A 27,934-nucleotide genomic window follows, 5' to 3' on the forward strand; every position below is an offset into this window, starting at 1 on the left:
GTTTTCAGTTATGTGCGACTAAATACAGTGAAGAGGAGACTGCACGTCAGAAATGCTCAGGAACGAAGGCGCGTTATGAGTGTGGCTCCTTGCAAGTTGTAACCAGATATGTGAAAGATGTCTTCCAATTTTAATTAAATATTACTAATAATGATTTAAGGGTATTAATCATTATTCCAACAGCTTCCTTTCATTGCTTTTCCCCCTGGTTGCACTGCTTCCAGGTGTGTGTTTTCATATTGAAGCATTTAACCAATCACAATTCAGCCATTATTTGTTGCCAGGGTCAGAAATCTCCCTCAAAGCCTTCACAATCAGTTCTGCGGGCTCTGCTGCATTCAACAAGCGTCGATAAGACTGTTGCTTTAACCAATCAGATTTCGAGTTGGCAACACCACAATGTATTGTCGCGGGCGTAGGGATACGTCATTGCCGTGTTGCAGGCGGATGGATACGTCATCGCTTTCACCAACTATGAGGCTAGTCATTAGCCAGAGCTACCAAACTATTTGTAGCGAGCTGCACAAGCAAATAGTATATTGTTGTGTTGATTTAAAGCCATTTTCAAGGCGACTATGTCAGAAATATGACAGGACAGGCTCGACTTTCAGCATTAGCTTCGATGGCGATAGGAAAGAAGGAAGAAAGAAAGGAGGATGGATATTGTGTACAGCTAAAAATGATTTTTGGTGAGTAAAATATGGCTATATTCCTAAATAGTATTTCAATCATGGGCCAAGTTCTGATATCTGAAAAGCTCCAGTGTTTGTATTTAATCACTAAATGCTGCTAGGAAGTGGATTTTACCCCATTTTAGTGCAATTTTTGCTGTTTCGCCATTGACGTCCATTGCTGTCTTTACCCGGGGAAATCACCTCCCTGGCCCGGTTGTAATGTCTGAAAAGCTCCAGTATTTGTATTTAATCAATAAATGCTGCTAGGAAGTGGATTTTACCCCATTTTAGTGCAATTTTTGCCATTTCGTGTATGGACGTATATGGACGTATCGACCTTCATCGCTGTCTTTTTACTGGGGAAATGATACTCCGGGCCCAGTTCTGATGTCTAAAAAGCCCCAGTATTTGTATTTAATCAACAAATGCTGTTTCCGGCTGGATTCTACCCCATTTTCGGGCAATGTTTGCCGGTACGCCATTGACGTTCATCGCTGTCTTTTCCCGTGAAAATCACCCCCCTGGCCCGGTTGTAATGTCTGAAAAGCTCCAGTATTTGTATTTAATCATTAAATGCTGCTAGGAAGTGGACTTTACCCCATTTTTGTGCATTGATTTATTGATTTTTTTTTATGTGGCAGCTGTAGCTGCAGTCGAGGTTTTATAGCCATCAAATAGTTTTTGAGGGTTGGATTGATTCGTTGAAGGCGCTACGAGAAAATGCACGGACCGCCACTGATATATATATATATATATATATATATATATATATATATATATATATATATATATATATATATATATATATATATATATATATATATTTAAATATTCTAACCTCTGACAGACAAATCATGGGCGTAATTGTTGTTTTAATGACCTCTAGTGGCAGTTGCTGAAAGTTGCAAGGGGGATGCAAAGACGTCCACACATAGCAGAAGGTTGACTGGCACGGAGTTGGTTAAATTGCGTGTCCTAACATTGAAAATTGTTGTTTTTAGCTGGAGATGTCATCACCGATCGCGCAATTGAGTATAATATAAATACGTATCACTGACGTTTCTGCCCACTTAAAAAATCACTTTGAAACAATTAACAAAAATATAAAAGCAAATTTACTGTCGAATTGAAGTGCATTTGCTTGTTCGTTTTATTGTTTCGATCGATGACAACAGACTGCATAACAATGGTGACGTATAGCGGGACGCGTATTTGTCCCCTTTATTCATGAAACTGTAATGCAACGCGAGTGGACCTCAGCTCTCAAATTAAGTTTATGTATATACAGGTAGCGTTTTCACAGCAATTGAACAGAAAACACCTTGACTTACAAAGTCAAATTTAGGGTGAACAGCGTCTTAGAAATTGAATGTGTACATAAACTAAAGCTTCTTGTTAATGACCACGCAGTTCGAAGGATGTCTTTCAGGGACCTACAAAGTAAGTACACCACTAAGGTCTCATCTCATCTCATTTTCTGAAGCGCTTTATCCTCACTAGGGTCGCGGGGGGTGCTGGAGCCTATCCCAGCTGACTTCGGGCCAGATGCGGGAGACACCATGAATTGGTGGCCAGCCAATCGCAGGGCACAAGAAGACAAAAAAACATTCATACTCGCACTCAGTGTCCAATCAGCCTACAATGCATGTCTTTGGAATGTGGGAGGAAACCAGAGCACCCAGAGAAAACCCATGCAGGCCCAGGGGAACATGCAAAGTCCACACAGGTGGAACGACCTGTATTTGAACCCAGGATACCCCACCGTGAGGCCGACGCGCTAACCACTCAGCTGCCGGGACTGCCCCACCACTAAGGTGTTTATATTATTTATTTTTTCCTGCTGAAATAGTTTCTCCTTTTATAGATTTCACAGAAATGATGAGAGCGTTGGGCTTTCCTCGGCTGATATCTGTGGAAAACTTCAGAACACCCAACTTCACACTGGTGGCAGAAATCCTAATATGGCTTGTCAAATGGTACGTTGAAAACAAAAAAATAAGTAAGTATATATACTTATATTATATATACTACATTTAAATAACAACATCCTGGTTGTGTCAAAGTGATATCTACTGTACTCATTTTTTGGTATTCAGATAATGACATTATTGTGTGTGTTATCAAATGAAACTCCCTTATCTTCTCTGCACAGTTATGAACCGCAGATGGAAATTCCAATTGACATGAATACAGAATCAGACAGAATATTTCTCATCAAGACTGTGGCTCAGTTCATGGTAACAACGTCATTTTAAAGCAAACCTGTTAACCCATTTTCTATATGCAAAGAATGTGCATCTTTTCATCTGACAGGCTTCTAAAGCTCAAATCAAAATGAACACCAAGCGTCTTTACCAGGCTGACGGTTATGCAGTTAAGGAGATGTTAAAGATCACTTCGGTGCTGTACAATGCAATGAAGACGAAGCAGATGACCCTAGGTGACAGAATGGAAGAGGACAACACCAAGTTCAAGTTTGAGCTGGGCTCTAGAGTGAGAAGATTTATGGTTTCAAGGGGGTATGAGTGGCTGTCAGGTCTTCAAATATGGAGACAAGCACACACACCAGAATGGAACCTCTAAATTTCACCTGATGTTGTACGATTAGAAATTACACTTTTTTTGTGGTGGCAGGGAGGGGGTCACTGTTCAATCACTTTCTTTTTAAATTAACTTCAAATACAATTCCCACTTCATTTGCCAGCCATCTAATCTAAACTAAATTGTGTTTTTCTTTTTTCCCTGCTTATTAAGTGACAATATCATAAAGATGTCACAGTACTGCTATGGATTTGGGGACTTATGACTAAAAAAAGGTTAAAATAAAATGTCACTCTAGCATAGTCACTTCCTAGTGGCTCCCTGGACCCTTTTCATAAACGTTTGAAAATGGAGGAAATATATTTTTGTTTTAAAATGGTTTCTGTAGGAGGACAAACATGAAACAAACATTCTTAACCTATTTCAATGCGATAAGAATGTTAAAAATAAATATAAAATAACTATAACATTTCTGTCAATGAAGATTTGCATCATAGCCTGTGACATACCGTATTTTCTCGCATGTACGCCATATTTGTCGCTCAAAAAAATTATGACTGAATCAAGGGTACGGCTTATATGCGCACAAAACTGACTTGACGTGCTCGAAACTGCAAGGTGCAAAGATGAAACGCCATTGTCAAGTTATTCTTTGCTTCCTTCAAATTTTTGCCCAAACTTGAAAAAGGGCCCCGATCTTCTCACAGCAAGAACAACTCAAATCCTTCCATTTTACAATTTTATTGAAGTTTTTGGTGATAGGAAAGGATTAGCTGTTGGTAAGAAAGAATTAGCTGTTGCTGAAAGGATTAGGTTGAAAACCAGTTGCGTATGATCGGGCTTGAAGGGTATCTCTGGTTCCTTGGTTGCCTCTCTTGTCTTTCAAGGCTGGACTACTGAGCTGATATACTGGCTTATGACCTATGACCTCAGGCAGGAAGTGAGGAGAGTTTGGTCTTATTGGGTTTTTTCTGCCACCTGTTGGTCTGGAGGGGGGGCAGACGTATCTTCTGCATAGTTGACTTGACACCTCCCACTTGGCATCTCAGTTCTTGAACCCAGAGAGGTTTCTTTGTTGGTTCGTTGGTTCATAGTTGTTCTTCCACAGGTATCAGGACAATGATGCGTCGTACATCTCTATGTAGAATTGTGGAAGGGATTTTGTAGGTTTTTTTCCAATACTCTTCCATTTTGTTGCAGCTCTCCATACCCAGGCTATGACCCTGATCATTTTTTCACAGCAGATCCAGCTGGAGGTCTTCGGGCACGGGGCTCACCTCCGCTTACAGCGTATCGTGGTATACTCCGATCTCTCCCATTTGTGGCATGGGTCGGATTACTTGTTCCGGCAGATGGTGCATTGCTCATACTTCTCTTCGTCTGTGATCTTGTCTGTACTACTGCGAAGGATTTTCTTTGGAGTTTATGAACTCCTTCCCTGGCATAGGCAGCGACTTCTTTGGCCGACTTCTTTGGCCACTCTTCTATGGGCAGCCTTAAGAATTTAGGGCCATCTTGCCACGCGGAGCCCTCTCTGAGGTACTCCGGGGCGGCTCCTCTTATTAGTATGTCTGCTACATTAATTTCTCCATGGATCCACCACCAGTCGTCAGCGGACGTGGTCTTCTGAATTTCTCCAACTCTGCTGGTTCCAGCTTCTTGGAAAGCTTTCCTGACCAGAATGGCACCCTTCTGTTTGGCGGGGTTGACAAGGCCTCTTCTTCCAGGAGGTTTTGACCCACTCATTTTCTTTCTTCTCTTTGAGAAGTTAACTAAGATCATTGGGTACAGTTTGTCACTTTCAACAAGGTAGCCGACTCCAAGAGCTTTGTCATCTTCTCTTCCTTGATTTGGCGGAATGAGTACGTTGCTGGATGATACTCCTGATGTGAGTATCTCCCTCCCACTTTGACCTGATCGGAGCCAGGGTCTGAGGAAGAAGCCGCCTGCTTTCAGGATCTCTTCGACTCTTCTGGTGCATTCATCCAGTTTCTCCAAGTCGTTATGAGAGGTAAGCACATCATCAACATAAGAATCTTCCTCCAGGATTCTACACTCCTCTTTTAGGTGGGTAAACATGCTCTCGATGCTCGGCTCTTGGCGTTTGCTCTCGATGCTCGGCTCTTGGCGTTTGCTCTCGATGCTCGGCTCTTGGCGTTTGTTCTCGATGCTCGGCTCTTGGCGTTTGCTCTCGATGCTCGGCTCTTGGCATTTGCTCTCCATACTCGGCTCTTGGCGTTTGCTCTCGATGCTCGGCTCTTGGCGTTTGCTCTCGATGCTCGGCTCTTGGCTTTTGCTCTCGATGCTCGTCTCTTGGCTTTTGCTCTCGATGCTCGGCTCTTGGCTTTTGCTCTCGATGCTCGGCTCTTGGCTTTTGCTCTGAGGCTTTTGCTCTCAAGGCTTTTGCTCTCGAGGCTTTTGCTCTTGATGCTCGGCTCTTGGCTTTTGCTCTCGAGGCTTTTGCTCTCGAGGCTTTTGCTCTCTTGGCTTTTGCTCTCGAGGCTTTTGCTCTCGGCGCTTTTGCTCTCGAGGCTTTTGCTCTCTGGGCTTTTGCTCTCGAGGCTTTTGCTCTCGTGCTTTTGCTCTCTGGGCTTTTGCTCTCGGGGCTTTTGCTCTCGGGGCTTTTGCTCTCGTAGCTTTTGCTCTTGATGCTCGGCTCTTGGCTTTTGCTCTCGAGGCTTTTGCTCTCTTGGCTTTTGCTCTCGAGGCTTTTGCTCTCTTGGCTTTTGCTCTCGAGGCTTTTGCTCTTGGGGCTTTTGCTCTCGAGGCTTTTGCTCTCGGGCTTTTGCTCTCTGGGCTTTTGCTCTCGAGGCTTTTGCTCTCGAGGCTTTTGCTCTCGGGGCTTTTGCTCTCGGGGCTTTTGCTCTCGGGGCTTTTGCTCTTGGGGCTTTTGCTCTTGATGCTCGGCTCTTGGCTTTTGCTCTCGAGGCTGTTGCTCTCTGCTCGTCTCTTGGCTTTTGCTCTCTTGGCTTTTGCTCTCTTGGCTTTTGCTCTCGAGGCTTTTGCTCTCGGGGCTTTTGCTCTCGGGGCTTTTGCTCTCGAGGCTTTTGCTCTCGGCGCTTTTGCTCTCGAGGCTTTTGCTCTCTGGGCTTTTGCTCTCGAGGCTTTTGCTCTCGTGCTTTTGCTCTCTGGGCTTTTGCTCTCGAGGCTTTTGCTCTCGGGGCTTTTGCTCTCGTAGCTTTTGCTCTTGATGCTCGGCTCTTGGCTTTTGCTCTCGAGGCTTTTGCTCTCTTGGCTTTTGCTCTCGAGGCTTTTGCTCTCTTGGCTTTTGCTCTCGAGGCTTTTGCTCTTGGGGCTTTTGCTCTCGAGGCTTTTGCTCTCGGGCTTTTGCTCTCTGGGCTTTTGCTCTCGAGGCTTTTGCTCTCGAGGCTTTTGCTCTCGGGGCTTTTGCTCTCGGGGCTTTTGCTCTCGGGGCTTTTGCTCTTGGGGCTTTTGCTCTTGATGCTCGGCTCTTGGCTTTTGCTCTCGAGGCTGTTGCTCTCTGCTCGTCTCTTGGCTTTTGCTCTCTTGGCTTTTGCTCTCTTGGCTTTTGCTCTCGAGGCTTTTGCTCTCGGGGCTTTTGCTCTCGGGGCTTTTGCTCTCGGGGCTTTTGCTCTCGGGGCTTTTGCTCTCGGGGCTTTTGCTCTCGGGGCTTTTGCTCTCGGGGCTTTTGCTCTCGGGGCTTTTGCTCTCGGGCTTTTGCTCTTGTGGATTTTGCTCTCGAGGCTTTTGCTCTCGAGGCTTTTGCTCTTGAGGCTTTTGCTCTCGAGGCTTTTGCTCTCGGCTTTTTCTCTCGAGGCTCTTGCTTGAGGCTTGGCTCTTGCTTGAGGCTTGGCTCTTGCTTGAGGCTTGGCTCTTGCTTGAGGCTTGGCTCTTGCTTGAGGCTTGGCTCTTGCTTGAGGCTTTTGCTTGAGGCTTGGCTCTGCTTGAGGCTTTTACTTGAGGCTTGGCTCTGCTTGAGGCTTGGCTCTGCTTGAGGCTTTTGCTTGAGGCTTGGCTCTGCTTGAGGCTTTTGCTTGAGGCTTGGCTCTGCTTGAGGCTTTTGCTTGAGGCTTTTGCTTGAGGCTTTTACTTGAGGCTTGGCTCTGCTTGAGGCTTTTACTTGAGGCTTGGCTCTGCTTGAGGCTTTTACTTGAGGCTTGGCTCTGCTTAAGGCTTTTGCTTGAGGCTTGGCTCTGCTTGAGGCTTTGGCTTGAGGCTTGGTTCTGCTTGAGGCTTTTGCCTGGCTCTGCTTGAGGCTTGTCTCTGCTTGAGGCTTGGCTCTGCTTGAGGCTTTTGCTTGTCTCTGCTTGAGGCTTTTGCTTGAGGCTTGGCTCTGCTTGAGGCTTTTGCTTGAGGCTTGGCTCTGCTTGAGGCTTTTGCTTGAGGCTTGGCTCTGCTTGAGGCATGGCTCTGCTTGAGGCTTGGCTCTGCTTGAGGCTTGGCTCTGCTTGAGGCTTGGCTCTGCTTGAGGCTTGGCTCTGCTTGAGGCTTGGCTCTGCTTGAGGCTTGGCTCTGCTTGAGGCTTGGCTCTGTTTGAGGCTTGGCTCTGCTTGAGGCTTGGAACTGTCAAGTTATTCTTTACTTCCTTCAAATTTTTGCCCCAAACTTGAAAAAGGGCCCCGATCTTCTCACAGCAAGAACAACTCAAATCCTTCCATTTTACAATTTTATTGAAGTTTTTGGTGATAGGAAAGGATTAGCTGGTGGTAAGAAAGAATTAGCTGTTGCTGAAAGGATGGTACACGGTCGATTGGTCGCCGGTCTTTTCGTCGCCCGGAAGTTTGGTCGCCGATCTTTTTGGTCGCCGGTCTTTTGGTCGCGGTTTGGTCGCCCAAATGATCGGCTGCTGCCATCTACTGTCAATTTATTAAAAAGAAGACAAAGCACATTAACAGGTGGTGTTTTTATTGAAGCAGTAAAACTTACAAATTCTAGCAACCTTCATTCTCTCTGGGAGAAATAAGAGCATTCATTTAACACATCGGCTGCTGCCATTGACTGCCATAGGCGTCCAATTCTTCATTCTCTCTGGGAGAACTTGCAATGTTGAAATACTTTAGATGGTTAGATGACATTATTTTTCTGCTGTATTAAAGATTTCAGATTTGAAAGCGGCTCGGCAGCTGGCGTCGGAGGCCACGTCAAAGGGAGCATCTCTTTATGATTTGTTAGGAAAGGAGGTGGACCTCAGGGTGAGACTATTTGCTGACCAAATGTCTTGAATTCCCAGTGCAACATAAGTATATTTTTGTCTTTCTTAAGAAATTGAGAACTGCTGCCATAGCAAGACCTCTGGAAATCAGTGAGACAGAAAAAGCTTTGAGACATGCCATCAAGGAAGTCTTGGTCTGTATCTCTTAAAAAGGTTTTCTTTTGACAATCATTTCTTTCATTTTGTGCAGCATTGACTCTTTGTCGCATATGAAGGAAAGTGTGGAGAAGACTAAAGTTATGATGAAGAATGTTGTTTCTGATGTTGCCAGTCTGGATGCGAAGAAGGAAAAGAAACAATTGCAGTTGGAAATGAATCAGAGGAGACTCCAAACGTTGCAAAGTGTCAGGTATTTTTTGTTACCAAAAACAAAATAGAGAACAGATTCCTTATAATGACAATTAAGACATTTTAGTGAGGTTTTTGCGAGTCATAGAAAAATTCAACCGCAATTTGTGGATTAAAAGAATACCCATTTAGTGAAATAGTGTCATGATATCCAGAATTTATTTATTTTATATTCCCATCTCAGACCATTGTTTATGGATGAATATGAAAAGATTGAGGAGAAGCTGGAGGAACAATATAAGTTGCAAGTGGAAAACTTTGCAAACCTCTATTTCCTTGAGTGGCAGCAAGAAAAACAAACCAAACAGGAGAAGATGTTTGAGGTAAATGAATATAAAAGTGATTTTTGTTTTTGATTACATTTTTATTTCATCTGTACAAAGTATACAGTATCAATAATGATGTGACTGTCATGCTCATAAAGTGTCTAAAACAGCCCCAACCTGAGTGAGGCATCAGTCTTGTAATTAGATTAGATTAGATAACTTTATTCATCCAGTATTCAGGAAATTTCACTGTCGCAGTAGCAAGAGGGTGAGAATACAGACACAGGAAAATACATTTTAGACATAAATAGGTAATAAATAAGTTAATAAATACATAAATAAATAAGTGTGTTTCTGAAATATTATATATATATATATATATATATATATATATATATATATACATACACATACATACATATATATATAAATATATATATACATATATATATATATATATATATATATATATATAAATATACATATACATACACAGATGCACATGTATACATACGGTTGGTCTTAGGAGGCATTTTAATGGGCAAATAGTTTGTGCATTTTTGTGGTTAGGGCAACGCTGATTATCTTCTGTCAATGTCAGCTGGGAGTGGGCGCGTCTGGCTGACTGGGCACAATATCATCTCAGAACGTTATGTCCATCAGTTATATCAGAGGTCTCCAAACCGATCCTCGAGGGCTGCTGTGGGTGCAGGTTTTTGTTCCAACTGATTCAACACAAACAGTTTAACCAATGAGGTTTCTGCTGAAAAAAGAAGCACCTGACTGCAATCCTCTTATTGCAATTCTAGGATACCAGATTGGTGGAAAGGTTTCCTCTTACAGGTTGGAACGAAAACCCGCACCCATTCACTTTCTGGAATAGTTTGGGGACCACTGAGTTATATTCTCATGTTGTTGGGTCAGCTGTCAGTTTACTGTCTTGATCTCATGACTTAATTATTTTCTTATTTTCTTTCACTCTGGGGCTCTTATCTACCCATACATATTCTTCACATTCATTCATATTTTTAAAATGTTTTTAATTGTTGGTTACATTATTTTATGTGCTTAAGGCAAGAAAAACAGGCATGTCTACGATTAATTATTGATTAGCATGTTAGCAAAAAGACTTTCCCTTTAAATTGAAACACAAAAAAATCTCTGCTCACTTGGTATTTAAACCTGCAGGAGGAAAACAATCGAAAGAGAATGATGCAGCAACTAAATGAGAATTTGGGGGATTCACGGAGTTCACGTGAGACAAACACACAAAGAAATCCTACTTTAGAACTTGTAATCTCAATTTATCAATAGTGTTTTTGTGTCTATTGCAGTTAATGACAACGAAGCATTTGAAGATAAAACCCTGAATGGAGATGTTAATGAGTGTCAAACTTCGAATCCAAGGCTCCCTCTAAACAACATTGTGGCAGGTAAATTAGTAACCATTTTTTTGTACTCTGACACATTTTGAGTCATCTAAGTATAAATAAAAGTCAGACATGGCATATACTCTTAACACAGATTATGACCTCGAACTTCCTTACTGTATTTGTTCATGCTTTGTTAATCAGGAACAGCCTATTACGGAAGCTTATTGCATTCACCTTAAAAAAAAGCCCTTTCAAATTAATTTATTTTTGGGGTTGTTTTTGAATTAGTAATTATTTTTTGAAAACTCCATTTTTCAAATGAATTTATTTTCTGGAGTTGTTTTTTGAATTATTATTTTTTCTTTGTTTTTCAAATTAATTTATTTTGAGTTCTTTTTTTAATTAATTATTTTTGGAAACTCCATTATTTAAATTAATTTAAACCTTGATTGCACTTAATAGAAGAAAAAAAATCAATAAACAACCCCAGAATATATATTAATTTGAAAAACTAAGAAAAAATAATAATTCAAAAACAACCCTAGAATATACATTAATTTGAAAAACAAAGAAAAAAAATCAAAAAACAACCCCAGAATATATATTAATTTGAAAAACAGTTTATATATATATATATATATATATATATATATATATATATATATATATATATATATATATATATATATATATATAAAATCAACACCAGAAAATAAGTTAATTTGAAAAACAACGAAAAAACAAATTCAAAACAACCCCGGAAAATGTATTTATTTGAAAAATGGCAGGGCTTTTTTTATTTTTAAGGTAAATGCAATAAGTTTCCGTAAGGCTATAACCCAGAGCCATTTCATTGATTTCATTTATGCTTTATTTATGCTTTTTGAAAAAATAGGAACCACCGTTGTAAACATGGGTGGTGAGACCGATGAGGTAAGTTTATACAATTATCAAAATGCTATATTGCCTACTGCTAAAACATCAAGTGTGTTATTGGGGTCCAGTCCATGCTGTACAACGCCTCTTCCCTAAAGTCAACTTAGAAATGGGACATAGGATGGATGAAAATATTTATTTGAGGTTTTCTGCATTGTGTAGCCATACATAGTTTGAATGCAAATATAATTTCTTCAACTCACGCCTGAAATACCCTATGATATCTGAACAGTCCTTTAAATAGCGATGTTTATCTAATTTAAATATTTTGAATATAAAATTGTTCAACAATTTAGCAAAGGTTTAACTGCCGTCATCTACTTTGCCATGAAAAAGGTATAAAGCCCCTTCTTCCAGATAGATCTCTCTTCCCCTCTACTCTTTAATGTTTTCATAGAGATTGTGTTTTGTATTTGTCGTCTCCGTCTAATATTAAAGCGATTTGATAATCTAAAGTCTCTTTTCTGTGATAAAGAAGCAAAAAACACAGAAATGCAGAAAAGGACAGATACTTTATTGTGGCACTATATTTACAAATCGTCTTTTTTACGGTTTCATTGTACATTATTCAAATGAATTGAATGTAAATATTTTCTAATTTATTGAACTGAACTGAGCATTCCTTTCCGTGATTTGCATAAGGAAAGAAAGGTAGATTAGCTGATATGTAATTCCACTTTTCAGTCGGATGACAGCGAAAGAGATGAAGACGATGAAGATGAGGGCCTGGAAGTGGATCCCTTTTTTGGGACAACAGATGCAAGAGCGTCCTGCAATTCCAAGAGAGGCATGAAAAGCCATCTGCTGGATAAGAGTGATGATGACTTTTGAATTGATGCCTTAGACCAGAGACTATTTTTGGATACTCTTAAAAGAGGCAGTATTTTCTGTTAATAGCGTTGTAAAATTTACATTAATAAACACTCACAATTTCAAATTTATTGTTGGTAACAATATGACTGAAATTAGAAAGATGTACTATTAAAACTTTTTAAATTGGTTGTATATAAATAGTTGAGCCTTTTGGATGTCTGTTCACTCATTGAGTGTGAAATTACAGAACCAAGTATTGTAAACCTTTGGTTTTAACATTTTCTGTATGTAGTTTACAGTCAATTAACTGCACAATTAAAATCTCCATAGACAATACACAAGCTGAATCCAATTTTAACATTATAACTTAAACATTTTTATCTGAGTTAACAAAATGAGTTTGATGAAAGATGCAGTTGTTAATATTATGAAGTTAAAATATTCAGGTTCAATGAATGAGTTTAGGTGGCCCAGCGGCTTGAGTGGTTAGTTCATCGGCCTCACAGTTCTGGGGTCCTGGGTTCAAATCCAGGTCAGTCCACCTGTGTGGAGTTTGCATGTTCTCCCCGGGCCTGTGTGGATTTCCTCCCACGTTCCAATAACATGCATGGTGGGCTGATTGGACACTCTAAATTGCCCTTAGGTATGGGTGCGAGTGAATGGTTGTCCGTAGACTCGTGCTCTGCAATTGGCTGGCCATTGATTCAGGGTGTACAGTGCCTCTGGCCTGAAGTTAGCTGGCTCCGGCACCGCCACGACCCTAGTGAGGATAAAGCAGTTCAGAAAATAAATGAATAAGTTTATAATTTCATCAGGTAATAACACAAATTCAATGATTTTACTTGAGGGAAACATTAAAGTGCAACAAATAAATATTGAAAACATTTTTTAACTTAGTATAACACTATAATATTAGATGTGATTAGTCTTTTTCAAATGTCCCTTTTTCAGTATACTCAAAGCATAACTGTCAGGTTTGCCATTAGACATTCCCAAATTCACACAAATAAAGGGGACAAGACAGTCTTCTGGAATTTTCACATGCAAGGAGAACGACCGCTGAGAAAGCTTCGCAACTCCGTTCTGACCTTACACGTCTTTTCTGTTGTTTTATTACATTCGGGGGTCCTGATTACATGAACGTCGGGAGGGGTGGAAACACAATTGAGACATCTGAGCGTGTTTATGTTATCTATGGTTTAGCAAAGAGCGTAAGTAGTAGCAAAAACAACCATTGAGATCACCACAGAGAAGGTCAAATCGTTATACTTGCCGAAGGTCTTATCCCACCAGTCTGCCCAGGCGGGCAATCCATTCCAGCATGCTTCTTCATTTACAGATTGAGGGTCTGTAGGCCTTAACCGCTCTGGTTAGGGACCCACCAGTGTCCCATAAAGGTGCAACATTGATCTCCAAACCTTGCACTTATGCCCCCTTGCTCCGCCAGGACTATAGCAACCGTTATGCGGTCCTGGAAAGCCATGAGTCTGGTGGGTGCCAGCTGTTCCTTCATTGCTACAAATCCCTGTTCCGTATAATTTCAAACTTTTTGGTCATTGTAATGGATGTTATCCTATCCACATTTTTATATGGACTAACCTAAAAAAAATAGACTATTAACCTGCTGCAATTTGGTTAACCAATTTATACTCATCTGGTATGTCTCTGGGGCTGCCAATTGCATCAATGTAAGTCGGATCACCATCCCTCCATGAGGCCCAACGCCGTTGGGAGAGCCCCGCACTGAAATTCTGAGCCACCAAATGGATCGGCTCAACTGTAGATGGAAAAACGGACACTTGTAAAAGCAGTGAAACCAAGGCACATAGTTCTGTTGCTTTTTGACAGGAGTCATATAATTTATTTTCACCACACCACCATAGGTCAAAACGTGGAATCAATGGTGCAGTCTGTCTTAAAACATGGGTGCACCATGTCTCATTTATCGGCCCCGGATTCAGACCCTGCCCTGTAAGGTTGAGGACGAAAAATGAGGACCGAAGCGTTAGGAAACATTGTTGAGCACCCGTGGAGGGCAGATGACACAGGTGCAGTTCTCATGGCCGCATTCACCCAGCACTCCAAGGCATTCTGGCTCCTCTTTGTTTATGTCATGTTCTACTGCTTACAATGACGTGTCTTTTTAGCAGCTGATTAAGCTAACAAGACGGGGGTGGTATCACCCCACCTGCAGTAGATTGAGGCATCCAGTATTTAAGAACTCTGGCTACATCTGGCGAATTGTCGAAGTATAGTGTGCCTTGCCCCTGCTTACTCCCCTGCTTGCCCAACACTTCGCTGTGACTTCCCCGAGATTTTGCCGTTTGTATTTTGTGTTTTTGTACTTTGAAAACCTTAGTTTATTCGCTGACTCGGTCGCGCTGTTTTGTTGTACTTTTGATTCTTAGTTTATTCGCCGCCTCAGTTGCGCTGTTTTTGTTACCTCCTTTTGATACTTGCATTTTTAGCGTTCTCCTTTTGTTCAATAAATTCTAGTTTTTGTGAATTGACTCCTTTGTCACTTAGTTGTTGTGGGTCCCTTTTTAATCGGCTTGCCAATTCATAACAGTTTAGTCTAACCAAGGCTTCCAGGAGCAAAGCTTGTACTTGGTTGCAAGTAGGTTTTTTTTTTCAAGATGGCACCATCACACGGCAGCCAGTGGCAGTAGCTGTGTCCACTTGTATTTTTTTTCATGTTTTACAGCCTTTCTATCTTTTTTTAAATTACATTTTAATATTTCTTAATACATTCCTTTTTACTTTACTTTGTACTTTATACCTTAATGTTTTTACAACTTTCTTTGTTCTGTTAGCCTGGCTAACCTGCTACTTCTTTTTTGGAACCATTCAACCTGTCATTCACATGGGACTAGCTGTTACAATACGCAGCAGAAGGAGCAAAACCTCAATGCCGCTGGAAATTCAGAGCTGGACAAAAATGCCGGGAGAAGAAGCGACGCTTCAGACCAACCATTCCATGTCGGCACTTACCAGGCCGGAAACGGAGTCGAGGAGTTCTACTCTGCTACTGTTGATTCTTCAGCTCCAGACTACTGAGAAACTGTGCAGATAAGCTTGGAAGAGTGACTCTGCATATTCCGGTGGTGGTAGCTCCGTCCGCTCTTGCTCGTTTTGTGTTTTTGCTGCTTTTCTGTCATAATGATTTGATTTGGTGATTCTTAATGATCCCATATACTTTGCTTTGCTTTGTACTTTGTGCTTTTGCTTTGTTGTTCTGCGGCCTTTGCGACTGTATTGTCTAACTTGTAACTATGTGTAACTATGCCTTTCCCGTATCTGCATTCTCACCCTCTTGCTACTGTCACAATGAAATTTCCCAAATACAGGATGAATAAAGTTATCCAATCCAATCCAAGCAAGTATGATAATAATAGTAATGAACTAAGGGTGAGCAAAGCATTTCTTAATAGCAATAGCATTATTCGTCGTTGCAAGCAAATGTATAATACGAAAGAAAACCCTGAAAATAACCCCTTATAAAACATTACAATTCAACACCAATTGTTTGATATAGCTTATTTAAACCTTTTTTTACGATGGGGTGGATCATTGTCAAGTCAACTAAGCAGAAGATACGTCTGCCCCCCCTCCAGACCAACAGGGGGCAGAAAAAACCCAATCAGACCAAACTCTCCTCACTTCCTGCCTGAGGTCATAGGTCATAAGCCAGTACGTATATAAACTCAGTAGTGCAGCCTTGAAAGCACAAGACAAGACAGGCAACCAAGGAACCAGAGATACCCTTCAGTTCCCAATCATACACAACTGGTTTTCAACCTAATCCTTTCCTATCACAACAAACATCAATAAAATTGTAAAATGGAGGAAGATATTTGTTGTTCTTGCTGTGAGAAGATCGGGGCCTTTTTTCAAGTTGGGGCAAAAAAATTGAAGGAAGTAGACAAAAACTTGACAGTTATTGAATATATTTTTTACGGTATCACTTGAGGTGGGGGTGATTTTAGTTGTGTATGTACATCATGTGTAATGGAGAGAAGGCTAGAAGGCAGAGGATAACGTATTCATATGCTATGTAAATGTAACTAGTCCAGAAGACAGTGCACTTGAAGTCCACCTGCCTCACTCTGCATGTGATGTGATGGCCACCACAAGTTAAGGCTTACAATTTAGAACAGTTTTAAGTGGAACATGAACTCTTATACCACTGTATGATCTTAGTCACTGTGCTGCAGCACCATTTCAGGGTTTTGGCATTTTTCATAGACAAGGCCAGGTGCTGGAGTCTATCCCAGCTGCCTCTGGGCTAGAGGTGGGGGACCCTGAATCGGTGGCCAGCCGATCGCAGGACACAAGGAGACGGAGAACCATGCATACTCACACCCATACCTAATTTAGAGTGTCCAATCAGCCTACCATGCATGTTTTTCAGAATGTGGGAGGAAACCGGAGTACCTGGAGGAAACCCACGCAGGCCCGGGGAGAACATGCCATCTCCACACAGATGGACATGACCTGGGTTTGAACCCAGGACCCAGAGCTGTGAGGCCGACGCGCTAACCACTCGCTCCACCAGGGCGCCACTTCCGGTAACTTATCCAACGCTTATCAGGACCAGAAAAATATCAGCCATTAATTCATCTTCCATCCTGCGTATCCTCGCAAGGGTTTTGGGGATTGCTGGAGCCCATCTCAGCGGACTTCGGGCGAAAGGCTTACTACACTAGACTGGTCGCTAGTCTGGCGTAAGGCAAACAGAGAGTCAGAGAACCATTCACAAGCCCAATCATATCACCACCAAGCAGGAATCGATCCGATGCTTGCCTGCACCAAAGTCAGGCGAGTGAACCCCTACAACTATTGTACGGCCTACATCATCATCAGGTGGGAATAGGCTGGTTGAACACTCTAAATTGCCCCTAGGTTTGAGTGGGTGCATGAATGGTTGTCCATCTCCTTTCGCCCTGCGATCTACTGGCCACCAATTCAGGGTGTCGACACGAATAACCATTTATGCTCAAACTCATACCTAGTGGCAATTGAATTTTCAACCAGCCTGTCATGCATGTTTTGGAGTACCCGTAGAAAACCCATGCATGTACGGGGAGACACATGCAAACTCCACACATGAATGTCCGAACCCACCTATGATCGAACCCTCGATCTCAGAACTGTGAGGCTGACAAGTTAACCACTCGACCACTGGCATCAAATTCAAATAGATTATTCTATATTCTTTATATTGGGTTAAGCAAGTTGTATGCAAAATGTGTAGTAACAATTTTCTTTAACAGTTTAATAGTCATTTCTTAGTAGCCACAGTAACAATGATTTGATAATTATTGTGCTGCCACTATGTTGTATAAAATGTTTCACGCAATGAAACCAATCGCAAAATTTAATGGACATTCATAAATGTCTTTTTCCCAGGGTTAACAATCTTACGTAGTTTGCATGTTTAATATACGTGCATTCAAAAATAATTGAACTCGAAAATATGAATCTATCTTTGTTGCCCAGCTTCATTTAAGTCCAGGTTTATCCCAGACAACAGCTCTCCTCCATAAGAGTGGTTCATTATTTCTTTCAGAGCTTCGTTGACCTCGTTGTTGAAGGCAGTGGAAAAGTTGCCGTTGGGGTAACTCCTGCCTTCAGTGGTAAATGAACCCATTACTTCCTGCACCCATTTCAGCTCTTTGCTGAGTTCTTGGTTGAGTGCATCAAATTGGTTCTGCCGTTCCTGGTAGCGGCTGCTAATCGCACTGAGACTGGAGCTAAAAGTCTGCATTTCATCCTGGAGGTTTCTCTTCATGGACTCCACCTTTCGGAACTCGTAACGGATTTGGGAGAGCTCGTGGCGCAATCCTTCACTCTCCTCCTTGTACCATGCTTCTTTCTCATTGTATATAGAAACTGTCACATCAATATCTTCTTGCAGAGAATCATGGGATGCTGTCAAGCTCAGGAACGACCGCCCAATTTGACCAATGTCTTCCACCACTTGGGCAAAGCGTTCAAAGTTAACATAGGTGTTATTGGGTGGCATGCTTGAGTGGGACTTTATTGTGTACTCCCTCAGACGTTTGGTCTTGAGCTGGCGCCTCTCTCGTTTTTGCAGCTCTTGGCCTTTATTTTCCTCCTTGTGCTCATTAGACTTCAAGGGTGAAACAGCAGAGAGTTCATGTTTAGTATGACCCTCATATAGGTTTTTTTCTTCTTTAAACACTAAGTCAAAATATGCATCAACATATGTCACCATACCTTGATCCAAGGGTGATTAAGAGCATCTTTAATTGTTAGTCTTTTCCTGCAATGGAGAAATCCTGAATATCACTTTCTCTTGAAATCTAAAAAAAAGGTCCAGTTTAGATCATCAATCACCAAAGCCTTACCTTTTGTCCTTCTCCAGCAAAAGACTGATGAACGTTTTGGCCAGTTCACTGGTGTTGCAGAAGAACTCCTCATCAAACTCATAATTGATGGCCGAGATATTCTTCAGTGTGTCCTGTTTAGTCTCACCAAGGAATGGAGAAGCACCACTCAATCTAGAAGACAATATGGAGACATTCAGTTCTTTTCGTTTGAGGCAAACAATTTGCATGCTGAATTATACTGCTTATCCACGGTTCACTTGCAGGATGTAGGTTATGACACCAATGCTCCACATATCTGCTTCCAAACCCAATGGCTCATAATTGACAATCTCAGGTGCTTTAAAAAAATAACGTTGGTTAACCCATTGACAGTGATAGACATTCATATCATTTTGATGAAGAAGGCTGAAAGCCCTCTTGGTTGAAGTAGTAGAACAGAAAACTAGTAAAAACTACTGCACAGAGCAACAGTCTTACCAACAAACTCAGGGGTTCCAAAGATGTTTTTAAATTCCACTCCAGCTTCAATTTTGTGGGCAAGACCGAAATCAATTAGCTTAATCCTTGGCATTGGTATATTCTTATCAAGCAGCATAATGTTTTCAGGCTGTAGAAAAATAAATTATTTCATGTCATGTTAAAAAAGTGTTCAAAACAAGCTCTGCAGTTGGCCCAAGAATTAGAAAACAGTTTTGCTTCACACAATATGGCACACTGCAGAGGTGTGGCATGCATGGCATGTAGGAATTATAAATCTGGCCTTCAAGTGCCACTATCAACTCAGGAGGTGCTTTACTGAATTTGATAGATTGGACTTCACCAAGCCATAGCCCATAGTTTTTTATTTCTAAAATAACCCCCCCAAAAATGCAAAACAGAGATTTAATCCCATTTCTCTGTGGGTCAGGTCATTGCTGGATATCTTTCCATTCACATTCATAACTGTGACGGGCAGCCTTTTTGTTATTAGTATTTTTATTTTCCGACCAATTCAATTCTTTTATCGTGAGGAAAGTAAGTGGAATTCTGCTACTTTCAATGTTTATGTTTAGGATTTATTTATTGCAAAACCTAAGCGATTTGGGAATTCTAATTTCTTGAATTGAAAAGGCATGTTTGTGGGATTTAAGGTAATTCTTGAAGACATCTTCAGATCCAGTGAGTATGGTTGCTTCTTTGACGTGGCAAGACTTTATTATTCATTCAATCATTTTCTGAACCGCTTTATCCTCATTAGGGTCGCGGGGCCTGGCATTCAAATCAAGAACACCATACCCAGGGGCAAATTAGAGTGTCTAATCAGCCTACTATGCATTTTTTTGGAATGTGGGAGGAAAGAGCTGTGAGGCTGACACGCTAACCACTCGCGCCACTGGGCCGCGCTACTGAAAAATCATCAAAACTTAGTAAGCAATGTGGTTCGGGGTTTTTCACTGAAGTGTGTTGGTGTCTATGAAAATTAGGCCCATTATATTTTATTCTCCTGTCAAATGTTCATTTACTCTTGCGGCCATTTTTATTTCATTCATTTTTTGAACTGCTTATCCTCACAATGGTCGTGGAGGGTCCTGGAGTCTATCCCAGCTAACTAAGGGCACAAGGCGTAGGACACCCTGGATCGTTGGCCAGCCAATTGCAGGCCAGCTATTTTTTTTTTTTATATATTTTTTTTAGTTATCTGCAAAGCATTTTAACCTACTGGTAATTTCTGCCTCCTAAAAGCATTGTAGCCACCTCGTGGTGTAGAGGTTCGCTCGCCTGACTTCGGTGACTGAATGAATGAATAAAAGTATTGTCTCAAAACATTAATTAAATACTGTTGAGTGGCTACAAAGTGCATTTACCTTAAGATCAAAGTGGGCAATTTTTCTGGAGTGGAGGTAGTATACTCCCTCAAGGATTTGCTTGATGAATTGGGTTGCCTCATCTTCACTTAGAGACTCTTTCTGGGCCAAGAAGTCGAACAGTTCACCCCCAGAGACCCTGGAATATAGACATTTAGCATTTAGATGAATGTAAATTGAATTTAGGAAAACAAAATATGTGGGATTCCATGGAATGTGATCATTATAGGCGCCGTTCAAGCGACAGCCAGTTGCAGTAGCTCCCTAAGTCCTCACTCGTATTCTGTGTTTTTACAGCTTTTTCACAGCTTTTTTATCCTTTATTTTTACGTTTTATTGTCTCTTAAGATTTTACTTGTTGCTTTACTTTATATTTTATACTCCATACTTTAATGTTTTACAACTTTACTTTCAAGACTACTTCAAGACTCAAGTTGTGCGAGAGGCAGTCTTTGATCTATTAGTTTAGTTTATCTTTGCAAATTCTGGACATTACATTTTTGACCCATTCAGCTATATATATATATATATATATACATACATATATATATTTCAGCAACATGCTTATTTATTTATATATTTATTAATGTATTTATTCATTTATTAACTTACTTATTACCTATCAATTTATGTCTGAAATCCCTTTCCTGTATCTGCATTCTCACCCTCTTGCTACTGTGACAATGAAATTTCCCGAATACGGGATGAATAAAGTTATCCAATCCAATTCTGCACTAGCAGATTATCCACCAGGAAACATTTAGGGAGGTAGCTCAACTTTCTTCAATCATTTACATATAGTTAATATACAAGTAAGTATATTACCTCTCTTTATAAAACATTCTTTTGTCTGTCATGAATATGGCACGGAACTAACGGAACTAATGGTTAGTTGTGTTGTAAGCATCAAAGTAATCTGTAAAACTTCTAAAATAAAGCCTGTGATTTTTAATGCAGAGAATACAGTGGTACCTTGAGATACGAGCTTAATGCATTCCGGGACTGAGCTCGTATGTCGATTAACTCGTATCTAAATACAAATTAATTCGTTCCCACCCTCTGAAAAAAATACCAAAAAACAGGATATTGGAATGGAAAAACATTTTTATTTGTTCTAATTTGCCATCTATTAACAGAGTAACATATAACTACATATAATACTACTAAAACGAGTTCACGAAGGGGAGACAGAGAGGGACAGAGAGAGAGAGACTTTTTGCATGGCAAAGCGCTTGTATATCAAAATTTGTCTCGTATCTCAAGGTAAATATATTTGCTCGGAATTTTACTCGTATCTCAAATCGCTCGTATTTCGGGGCACTTGTATGTCAAGGTATTACTGTACACTGTAAGACATCATGATGAGGAAGTAGAACAACAGTGGACACAGTAGGCACTCACAACTCCAGGATGAGTACCACATCAGTGCGGTTCTCATAGACATCATGTAGCGTGACAATATTTTGGTGTTGAATCTCCTGTAGAATCTGCACTTCACGCTGTATCTCCTCTAGCCGAACTCCTCGAGAGCTGGCAATACTTTGACGCTTCTTTATGAATTTAGCAGCAAATTTGTTTCCTGTATTTTTCTCAGTGCATTGCTTCACAATGGCAAATTGTCCACTAAAACACAAAAAAAATGTGTTATTTTCATACTTTTTTTACATCCCTTGACTCATCTCAAAACTGAACAACTGTTATCTCATTATACTTGTATAATGAAAACAAAAAGCATTCAATTCAATTCAATTATACATATGTGATCATTAATAAATAATGGTCTGAAACTGGATTATGCTGTTGGCTCAGTCGTCAAACATGCTTGCCTTCCATTGTGATGCCGTGAGTTCAAACCCTGTTCACCATTTTGACACAGAATTTTAAGTCATTTGCTGAAACATTCATTCATTTTAAGAACCGCTTTATCCTCACAAGGGTCGCAGGGGGTGCTGGAGCCTATCCCAGCTGACTTTCAGGCACCAGGCGGGAGACACCCTGAATCGGTGGCCTGCAGATCGCAGGGCACGGGGAGCCGGACAACCATTCCCGTTCACACTCATATTTAGAGTGTCCAACCAGCCTACCATCCATGTCTTTGGAATGTGGGAAGTCCACACTGCAGGTTTTTTTGTTTTGTTTTGACAGGTTCTCCTTTTTAAATTGTAACATCCAGGCATTTTTTTTAATTATTTTATAAATTATTTTACCATCAATGGAATGTTTTTTTTCTACTTTGTAGTTTGTATTTCTCTCTCAGGGCTTGTACGGACGGACTAGCTTCAACTTGGAAAAAAAGTATTTTAGATTAATACAAAGCAAAGATATTGCCCATATCTACAAAATTCATTCAGTCATTCATCTTCCGTACCGCGCATCCTTGTAAGGGTTGCGGGGTTGCTGGAGCCTGTCCCAGTTGACTTGGCGTGCCATGATGTGCCTCAGGTGGGAAGTGAGACAGAACCCAGGATGCGAGAGGCAGGAAAAAAGGCGAAGAAAGTGCTGGTGCACAACTTTGCGTTTTAATTACAAAATAATCATACAAAAATAACACAGGGACAAAATGGGAACTAAGGGACGGGGGCGCACACCGACAAAGAGGCAAAAACATGACTTATATGAAGGCGACCAAACGAAACACAGGGTAATACTCCCACATCAGACATGTCAGACACAGGCGTTTAAATACAAATCCAGGGGCGATTACCAATCACACACATGTGGCCACTTAAGGGAAGGGGAGCCCGGAGGGACACAAGAGGTGAAATGCACACAATCACCCGGACAGCACACACAAGGAAAAACACGCACACATCCACCCAAAACCCCATCAAAACGTGACTGGGCAGAAGACAGACTACACCGTAGACCAGTGGCGGGCGGTGCATTTTCTGGTAGCGCCTTCAACGTATCAATCCAACCCTCAAAAACTATTTTATGGCTATAAAACCTCTACTGCAGCTACAGCTGCGACACATAAAAAATAATCAATAAATTAATGCACAAAAATGGGGTAAAATCCACTTCCTAGCAGCATTTCATGATTAAATACAAATACTGGAGCTTGTCAGACATTAAAACCAGGCCAGGGGGTGATTTTAACGGGAAAAGACAGCTATGAACGTCAATGGCGTACGGGCAAACATTGCCCGAAAATGGGGTAAAATCCAGCTGAAAACAGCATTTATTGATTAAATACAAATACACTGGAGCTTTTTAGACATCAGAATCGGGCCCGGAGTATCATTTCCCCGGTAAAAAGACAGCGATGAACGTCGATACGTCCATACGTGAAATGACAAAAAATGCACTAAAATTAGGTGAAATCCACTTCCTAGCATCATTTATTGATTGAATACAAATACTGGAGCTTTTGAGACATTACAACCAGGCCAGGGGGTGATTTTTCCCGGGAAAAGACAGCGATGGACGTCAATGGTGAAACGCCAAAAATTAAACTGGGGTAAAATCCACTTCCTAGCAGCATTTTGTGATTAAATGCAAACACTGGAGCTTAAATACAATCACTGGAGCTTTTCAGATATCAGAACTTGGCCCACAATTGAAATATTATTTAGGAAAATGGCCATATTTTACTCACCAAAAATCCTTTTTACACAATATCCATCCTCCTTTCTTTCTTCCTTCTTTCCTATCGCCATCGAAGCTAATGATGAAAGTCGAGCCTGTCCTGTCATATTTCTGGGATAGTCCGTTTTGAAAATGGCTTTAAATCAAAACAACAATATACTATTTGCTTGTGGAGCTAAGTTAGCACACTGAAAGTGCCGCACACACCATATTCCCGGCTGTAACAGGCTTGCTAGCTTTGGAGTTGACTGCCCTTTCTTAATGATGTCCATTTTTTTTCTGGAACAGTCCGTCTGGAAAATAGCTTTGTGAGAGAAATCTGCAACAGAATTCATTTGTTTTTGCCACTGTCGGCCATGTGGGTGGAGTTTGCGATCTCTGGCTGCTTTGGCCCGCCTACTAGTCAATCATAGTTTGTGAAAGCAATGACATGTCCCAGCCAGCAAAATGCTAACACCTATGAAAAATCTGATTGGTTAAAAGCAACAGTCTAGTTTAATGCAGCAGAGCCCACAAGAACTGATTGTGAAGGCTTTGAGGCAGATCTGATCTGGCAACAAATAATGGCTGAAATGTGATTGGTTAAATGCTTCAATATGAAAACACACATCTGGAAGCAGTGCAACCAGGGGAAAAAGCAATGAAAGGAAGCTAACAGACCATTTGGAATAATGAGTATTGATGGACAAAATATAATATGATTCAGATATTTCTTAGGCCAGCAGAGAAGGCCTTGAAGGCCCTGACGGCCCGCCACTGCCTTAGACTCATCGCCAGTCAGTCGTAGGGGACACAGAGAGACAGACGACCACTCACGCTCACAAACACACTGCCACCGAGTGGGGATCGAACCCAGACTGGCTGCACCAAGGTCAAGGGGAAGAACCACTGCACCATCGGGTGGCTTACCTACCAAGTTGAGAGGTGATTATAATTATCTGTAAATACCTGAGTTCAAGGTGTCTCTCTCATTCAAATTCATCAATTAGATTGATGCACTGATATAACTTAAAATATTAATATGGGATTGTTTGTAATCAGTATGTACTTAAGTTTCTGTCTTTATTGTATTGAGTAGTAGTTTGAATAAGAAATGCAAGTCTGTCAGCACTGGTAGTATGCTTCTAAATATAGCACCGCTTTAAAAGCAACCTGACACGTCAAACAGGTGCCTCCTACAAGACATTCCAAATTACATGTTGGACTGGTATATTTCTATGTAGAAGATGTAATGAGGAAATAAAACCAAATGTAATAGTACAGTAATTCCTTGAACATCGCGGTTAATGTAGACCAGACATGGCCGCGACAATCGAAAAATCGCGAAGTAGGGTCCCCCAACTATAACTGTCTTTATTTATTTTTTTCTTCAGTGCTGAGGCCTAGTAGCAAGAGTGGCTCCCGCTTCTGAGTTTCAGCGTGGATTTCACATTTTTATCAACTTAATTAAAAAAAAAAATTATAGAAAAAAATCGCAAAGAAGTTAATTTGCGATAATCGGGGGAAGACTGTAAATTAATTTCAAACAAACACCTGTGACACGTCATCACTGTTCTCCTTTTTCCATTTCTCATTACCACTTTCTGAATATCACCACAAAATATTAGGCCCATTATAAATTTGTACTCCAAAACATTTCTACCTAGGTCTACAATGTCTTGTGTGTCCCGTGTATGTCTTGCTACTGCAACCAAGAAATTTCTCGAATACGGGATGAAATAAAGTTCAAACCTAACCTATATAAACTACAGTAATGTTAAAGAAGTAATCATCCATTTCATTCATTTTGAAAAACAAGAGCCCTTGCAGCATAAATGTATTGCATCTGATGCTTTCAAGGATCCCCGGTGCGTGAAAACAATTCTTGAAGAAAAAAGTATGATCCGAGTGACTCAACTAAATGGATAGTATTCTTTATTATCCAGGCTAATGCTTCATAACTCATATGAAGTCTCTTCGTGAGGTTTCCCCTGGTGGAAGCTGATTATTTAAAGGGCAGATCATATGACTGAAGTGGTCACACGCCCAAAAACATCTTGTGCACTTGTCAATGAATATACAACACAAGATGCAATTCGATACCGTCATAAACAAGTCAATGCTGTAATGTGCCAAACAGCATACAAGCTACTTAAAAATAATTTGACAGTGTGGACACTGTTACCTAACATTTGTCCTACATATCAACATTACACTGATCAATGACACAACAAGAAGAGCACTCATAACAGGTGGCATTAGCTGTGTATAAAGTAATCCCTTGATTATCGGGGTTAATGTAGACCAGACATGGCCGCGATAAACGAAAAACCGCGAAGTAGGGTCACCACTATTGAAGTTTTTTTTTTTTACTTCAGTGCTGAGTTCTAGTACCAAGCGGAGTACAGGGGAGTGGCTTCCGTTTGCGAGTTTCAGCGTGGATTTTCACATTTTTATGAACATTATTATTATTTATTTTTTTACCTCAGTGCTGAGTTCTAGTACCAAGCAGAGGACAGGGGAGTGGCTTACGCTTGCGAGTTTCAGCGTGGATTTTCACATTTTTATGAATTTACAAATTTAAAAAAAATTCCCCCAGAAAAAAATCTGCGATGTAGTGAAACTGCGAAAGTTGAAGCCGCGATATTCGAGGGATTACTGTATATTTAAAAAGTCCCGTGATTTAAAAGGAGTCCAAGTCTGTCATCCCCTCGGCATTCAATGTAATAACTCAAAAGAGCATGCTTTTAATGTAATAGGATTACAACATGGGGAAATTTACATTCAGCAATTTGCTGCCTAAATTTTCTCTTATAATTCTGCAACCACATGGTGATAAAAGAGGCGATATAAGGCAAATTTTGTGCTATATGTAGTAAAACCTGGACAAAAATTTTATATGAACACGTTTTCATCTATCAGCAATATCTTTAAGCCAACATTAAGGTGTGCTGGTACCATGTTGGTTCATTTCAATTGATTGATGACAAGCCAGAGGAAGGATAGCAACTGTGAAACAGTCACATGTGAATAATGTCATTTATCCTCTTTCTCTATACTGTTTTCCTTCTCTGCTGATATAGAAACATACATGTGCGCTATTCTTTTCTGAAGGGATGAGAGAGTGTGCTGGTTGCAAATTCATGGACAAATTCTACATGCTCCAGCCCGTGATATAGCAAGTATATTTCCTATATAACCTCCATCCATAGAAGCTACTTCTCAAAATGTATTTTGTGAATACACTGTGTATCTAAATAAAAGTGAAAAATATTCTCCATTATACTCACTGTTACAATTGTTGCTCATTTTGCTATCCGGAAAAAAATGCCAATAATTTGATTTTTGACTTTGAAAACGATTTAAAAAAAGTTTTCACTGTACCTTCCCAACTCTTCCCCAATTTCATAGAAATCTTCAACTTTCTGTTGCTTGAAAATTTCCATTTTTTTCCCCAGTCAATCCTCACTGTTGTTTAAAAAGTGCAATTTAATCCTTAAAACTATGCAAAAAGAAGCTTTGCAGTTCAAAGTTCTGGTGTTTAAATATTTTTGGCAGCATACGTTATTTCTTCAGCAAAGATCCTCGTCCTATAGTAGGATGAAAATGTCCCTGGACGAAGTAACTTTAAGTCCTTGTGCTTCGGATCTCAAATTTTCCATGTGCAGAGCTAACATAAACAAGACACCAGGGAGTAGGAAAAGGTCTTGCTGAGTTAAAAATAGTGTTGATAGTGAACTCCATGTCCTTTGTGTGTGTTTGCGTGTGTGTGTTTGTGTGTATGTCTGGGAAGGGGGGGTTTAGGGGTGGTCATTCTCACCATTTCCCATGTCTTGATGGCAGCTGCTGGATTCACATTACAGACACGTGCCTTGCATAGTCCACATACTATATATTCTTGTATTCAACTGTGAAAACTTCTCGAAAAGATGACATGTTTTATTCGATCATTTAAAAGTATGCAATCTGTTGGCATGTTCTGTTATGATCTGTCTTAAATCTGCGCAGAGTAAAAGGAAATCTTAAAACTATCACGTTTTCCTATA

General features: G+C 40.6%; 2 protein-coding genes and 1 long non-coding RNA gene across 5 annotated transcripts in view; 1 reads left to right on the forward strand and 2 right to left on the reverse strand.

Moving 5' to 3' along the window:
• Positions 1-1,671: 1,671 nt before the first annotated feature.
• LOC144064401 (clusterin-associated protein 1-like) lies at positions 1,672-12,643 on the forward strand. Its single transcript, XM_077586925.1, has 12 exons — positions 1,672-2,114; positions 2,539-2,650; positions 2,827-2,911; positions 2,988-3,167; positions 8,273-8,368; positions 8,439-8,522; positions 8,604-8,737; positions 8,921-9,059; positions 10,191-10,257; positions 10,337-10,435; positions 11,271-11,308; positions 11,996-12,643. The coding sequence occupies exons 1-12, from the start codon at positions 2,093-2,095 to the stop codon at positions 12,140-12,142; spliced, it is 1,203 nt and encodes a 400-aa protein (XP_077443051.1). The 5' UTR covers positions 1,672-2,092; the 3' UTR covers positions 12,143-12,643.
• Positions 11,805-16,165, reverse strand: LOC144064407 (uncharacterized). Its single transcript, XR_013296787.1, has 2 exons — positions 15,116-16,165; positions 11,805-13,901 (listed from the first exon to the last, which is right to left on the reverse strand). It is a non-coding gene; the product is annotated as an uncharacterized LOC144064407 (long non-coding RNA).
• Positions 16,166-16,697: 532 nt separating this feature from the next.
• Positions 16,698-27,934, reverse strand: part of dapk2a (death-associated protein kinase 2a) — a 127,782-nt gene continuing 116,545 nt past the window's right edge. Inside the window, exons 2-9 of one of the 3 annotated variants that reach the window (XM_077623526.1) lie at positions 22,690-23,489; positions 21,723-21,944; positions 20,322-20,460; positions 18,955-19,084; positions 18,739-18,814; positions 18,496-18,648; positions 18,365-18,410; positions 16,698-18,257 (exon numbers count right to left, since the gene is read on the reverse strand). In XM_077623526.1, the coding sequence (XP_077479652.1) occupies positions 17,607-18,257; positions 18,365-18,410; positions 18,496-18,648; positions 18,739-18,814; positions 18,955-19,084; positions 20,322-20,460; positions 21,723-21,944; positions 22,690-22,751 (1,479 nt within the window). In that variant the 5' untranslated portion in view covers positions 22,752-23,489 and the 3' untranslated portion in view covers positions 16,698-17,606. Of the gene's footprint in view, positions 18,258-18,364; positions 18,411-18,495; positions 18,649-18,738; positions 18,815-18,954; positions 19,085-20,321; positions 20,461-21,722; positions 21,945-22,689; positions 23,490-27,272; positions 27,515-27,934 lie in introns of those variants that run through there. The other 2 variants (XM_077623534.1, XM_077623518.1) reach the window with 2 other exon arrangements.

Source organism: Stigmatopora argus, chromosome 2 (genome assembly GCF_051989625.1).
Source record: "Stigmatopora argus isolate UIUO_Sarg chromosome 2, RoL_Sarg_1.0, whole genome shotgun sequence".
Lineage (NCBI taxonomy): Eukaryota > Metazoa > Chordata > Actinopteri > Syngnathiformes > Syngnathidae > Stigmatopora > Stigmatopora argus.

What these genes read in the sequence shown, in the direction of transcription:
- LOC144064401 (XM_077586925.1), top strand. Translation starts at nt 2,093, where the DNA reads ATGTCTTTCAGGGACCTACAAA. An exon ending in CTAATATGGCTTGTCAAATG is followed by an intron (nt 2,651 to 2,826) that starts GTACGTTGAAAA and finishes TTCTCTGCACAG; the next exon opens with TTATGAACCGCAGATGGAAA. An exon ending in GAAAGGAGGTGGACCTCAGG is followed by an intron (nt 8,369 to 8,438) that starts GTGAGACTATTT and finishes GTCTTTCTTAAG; the next exon opens with AAATTGAGAACTGCTGCCAT.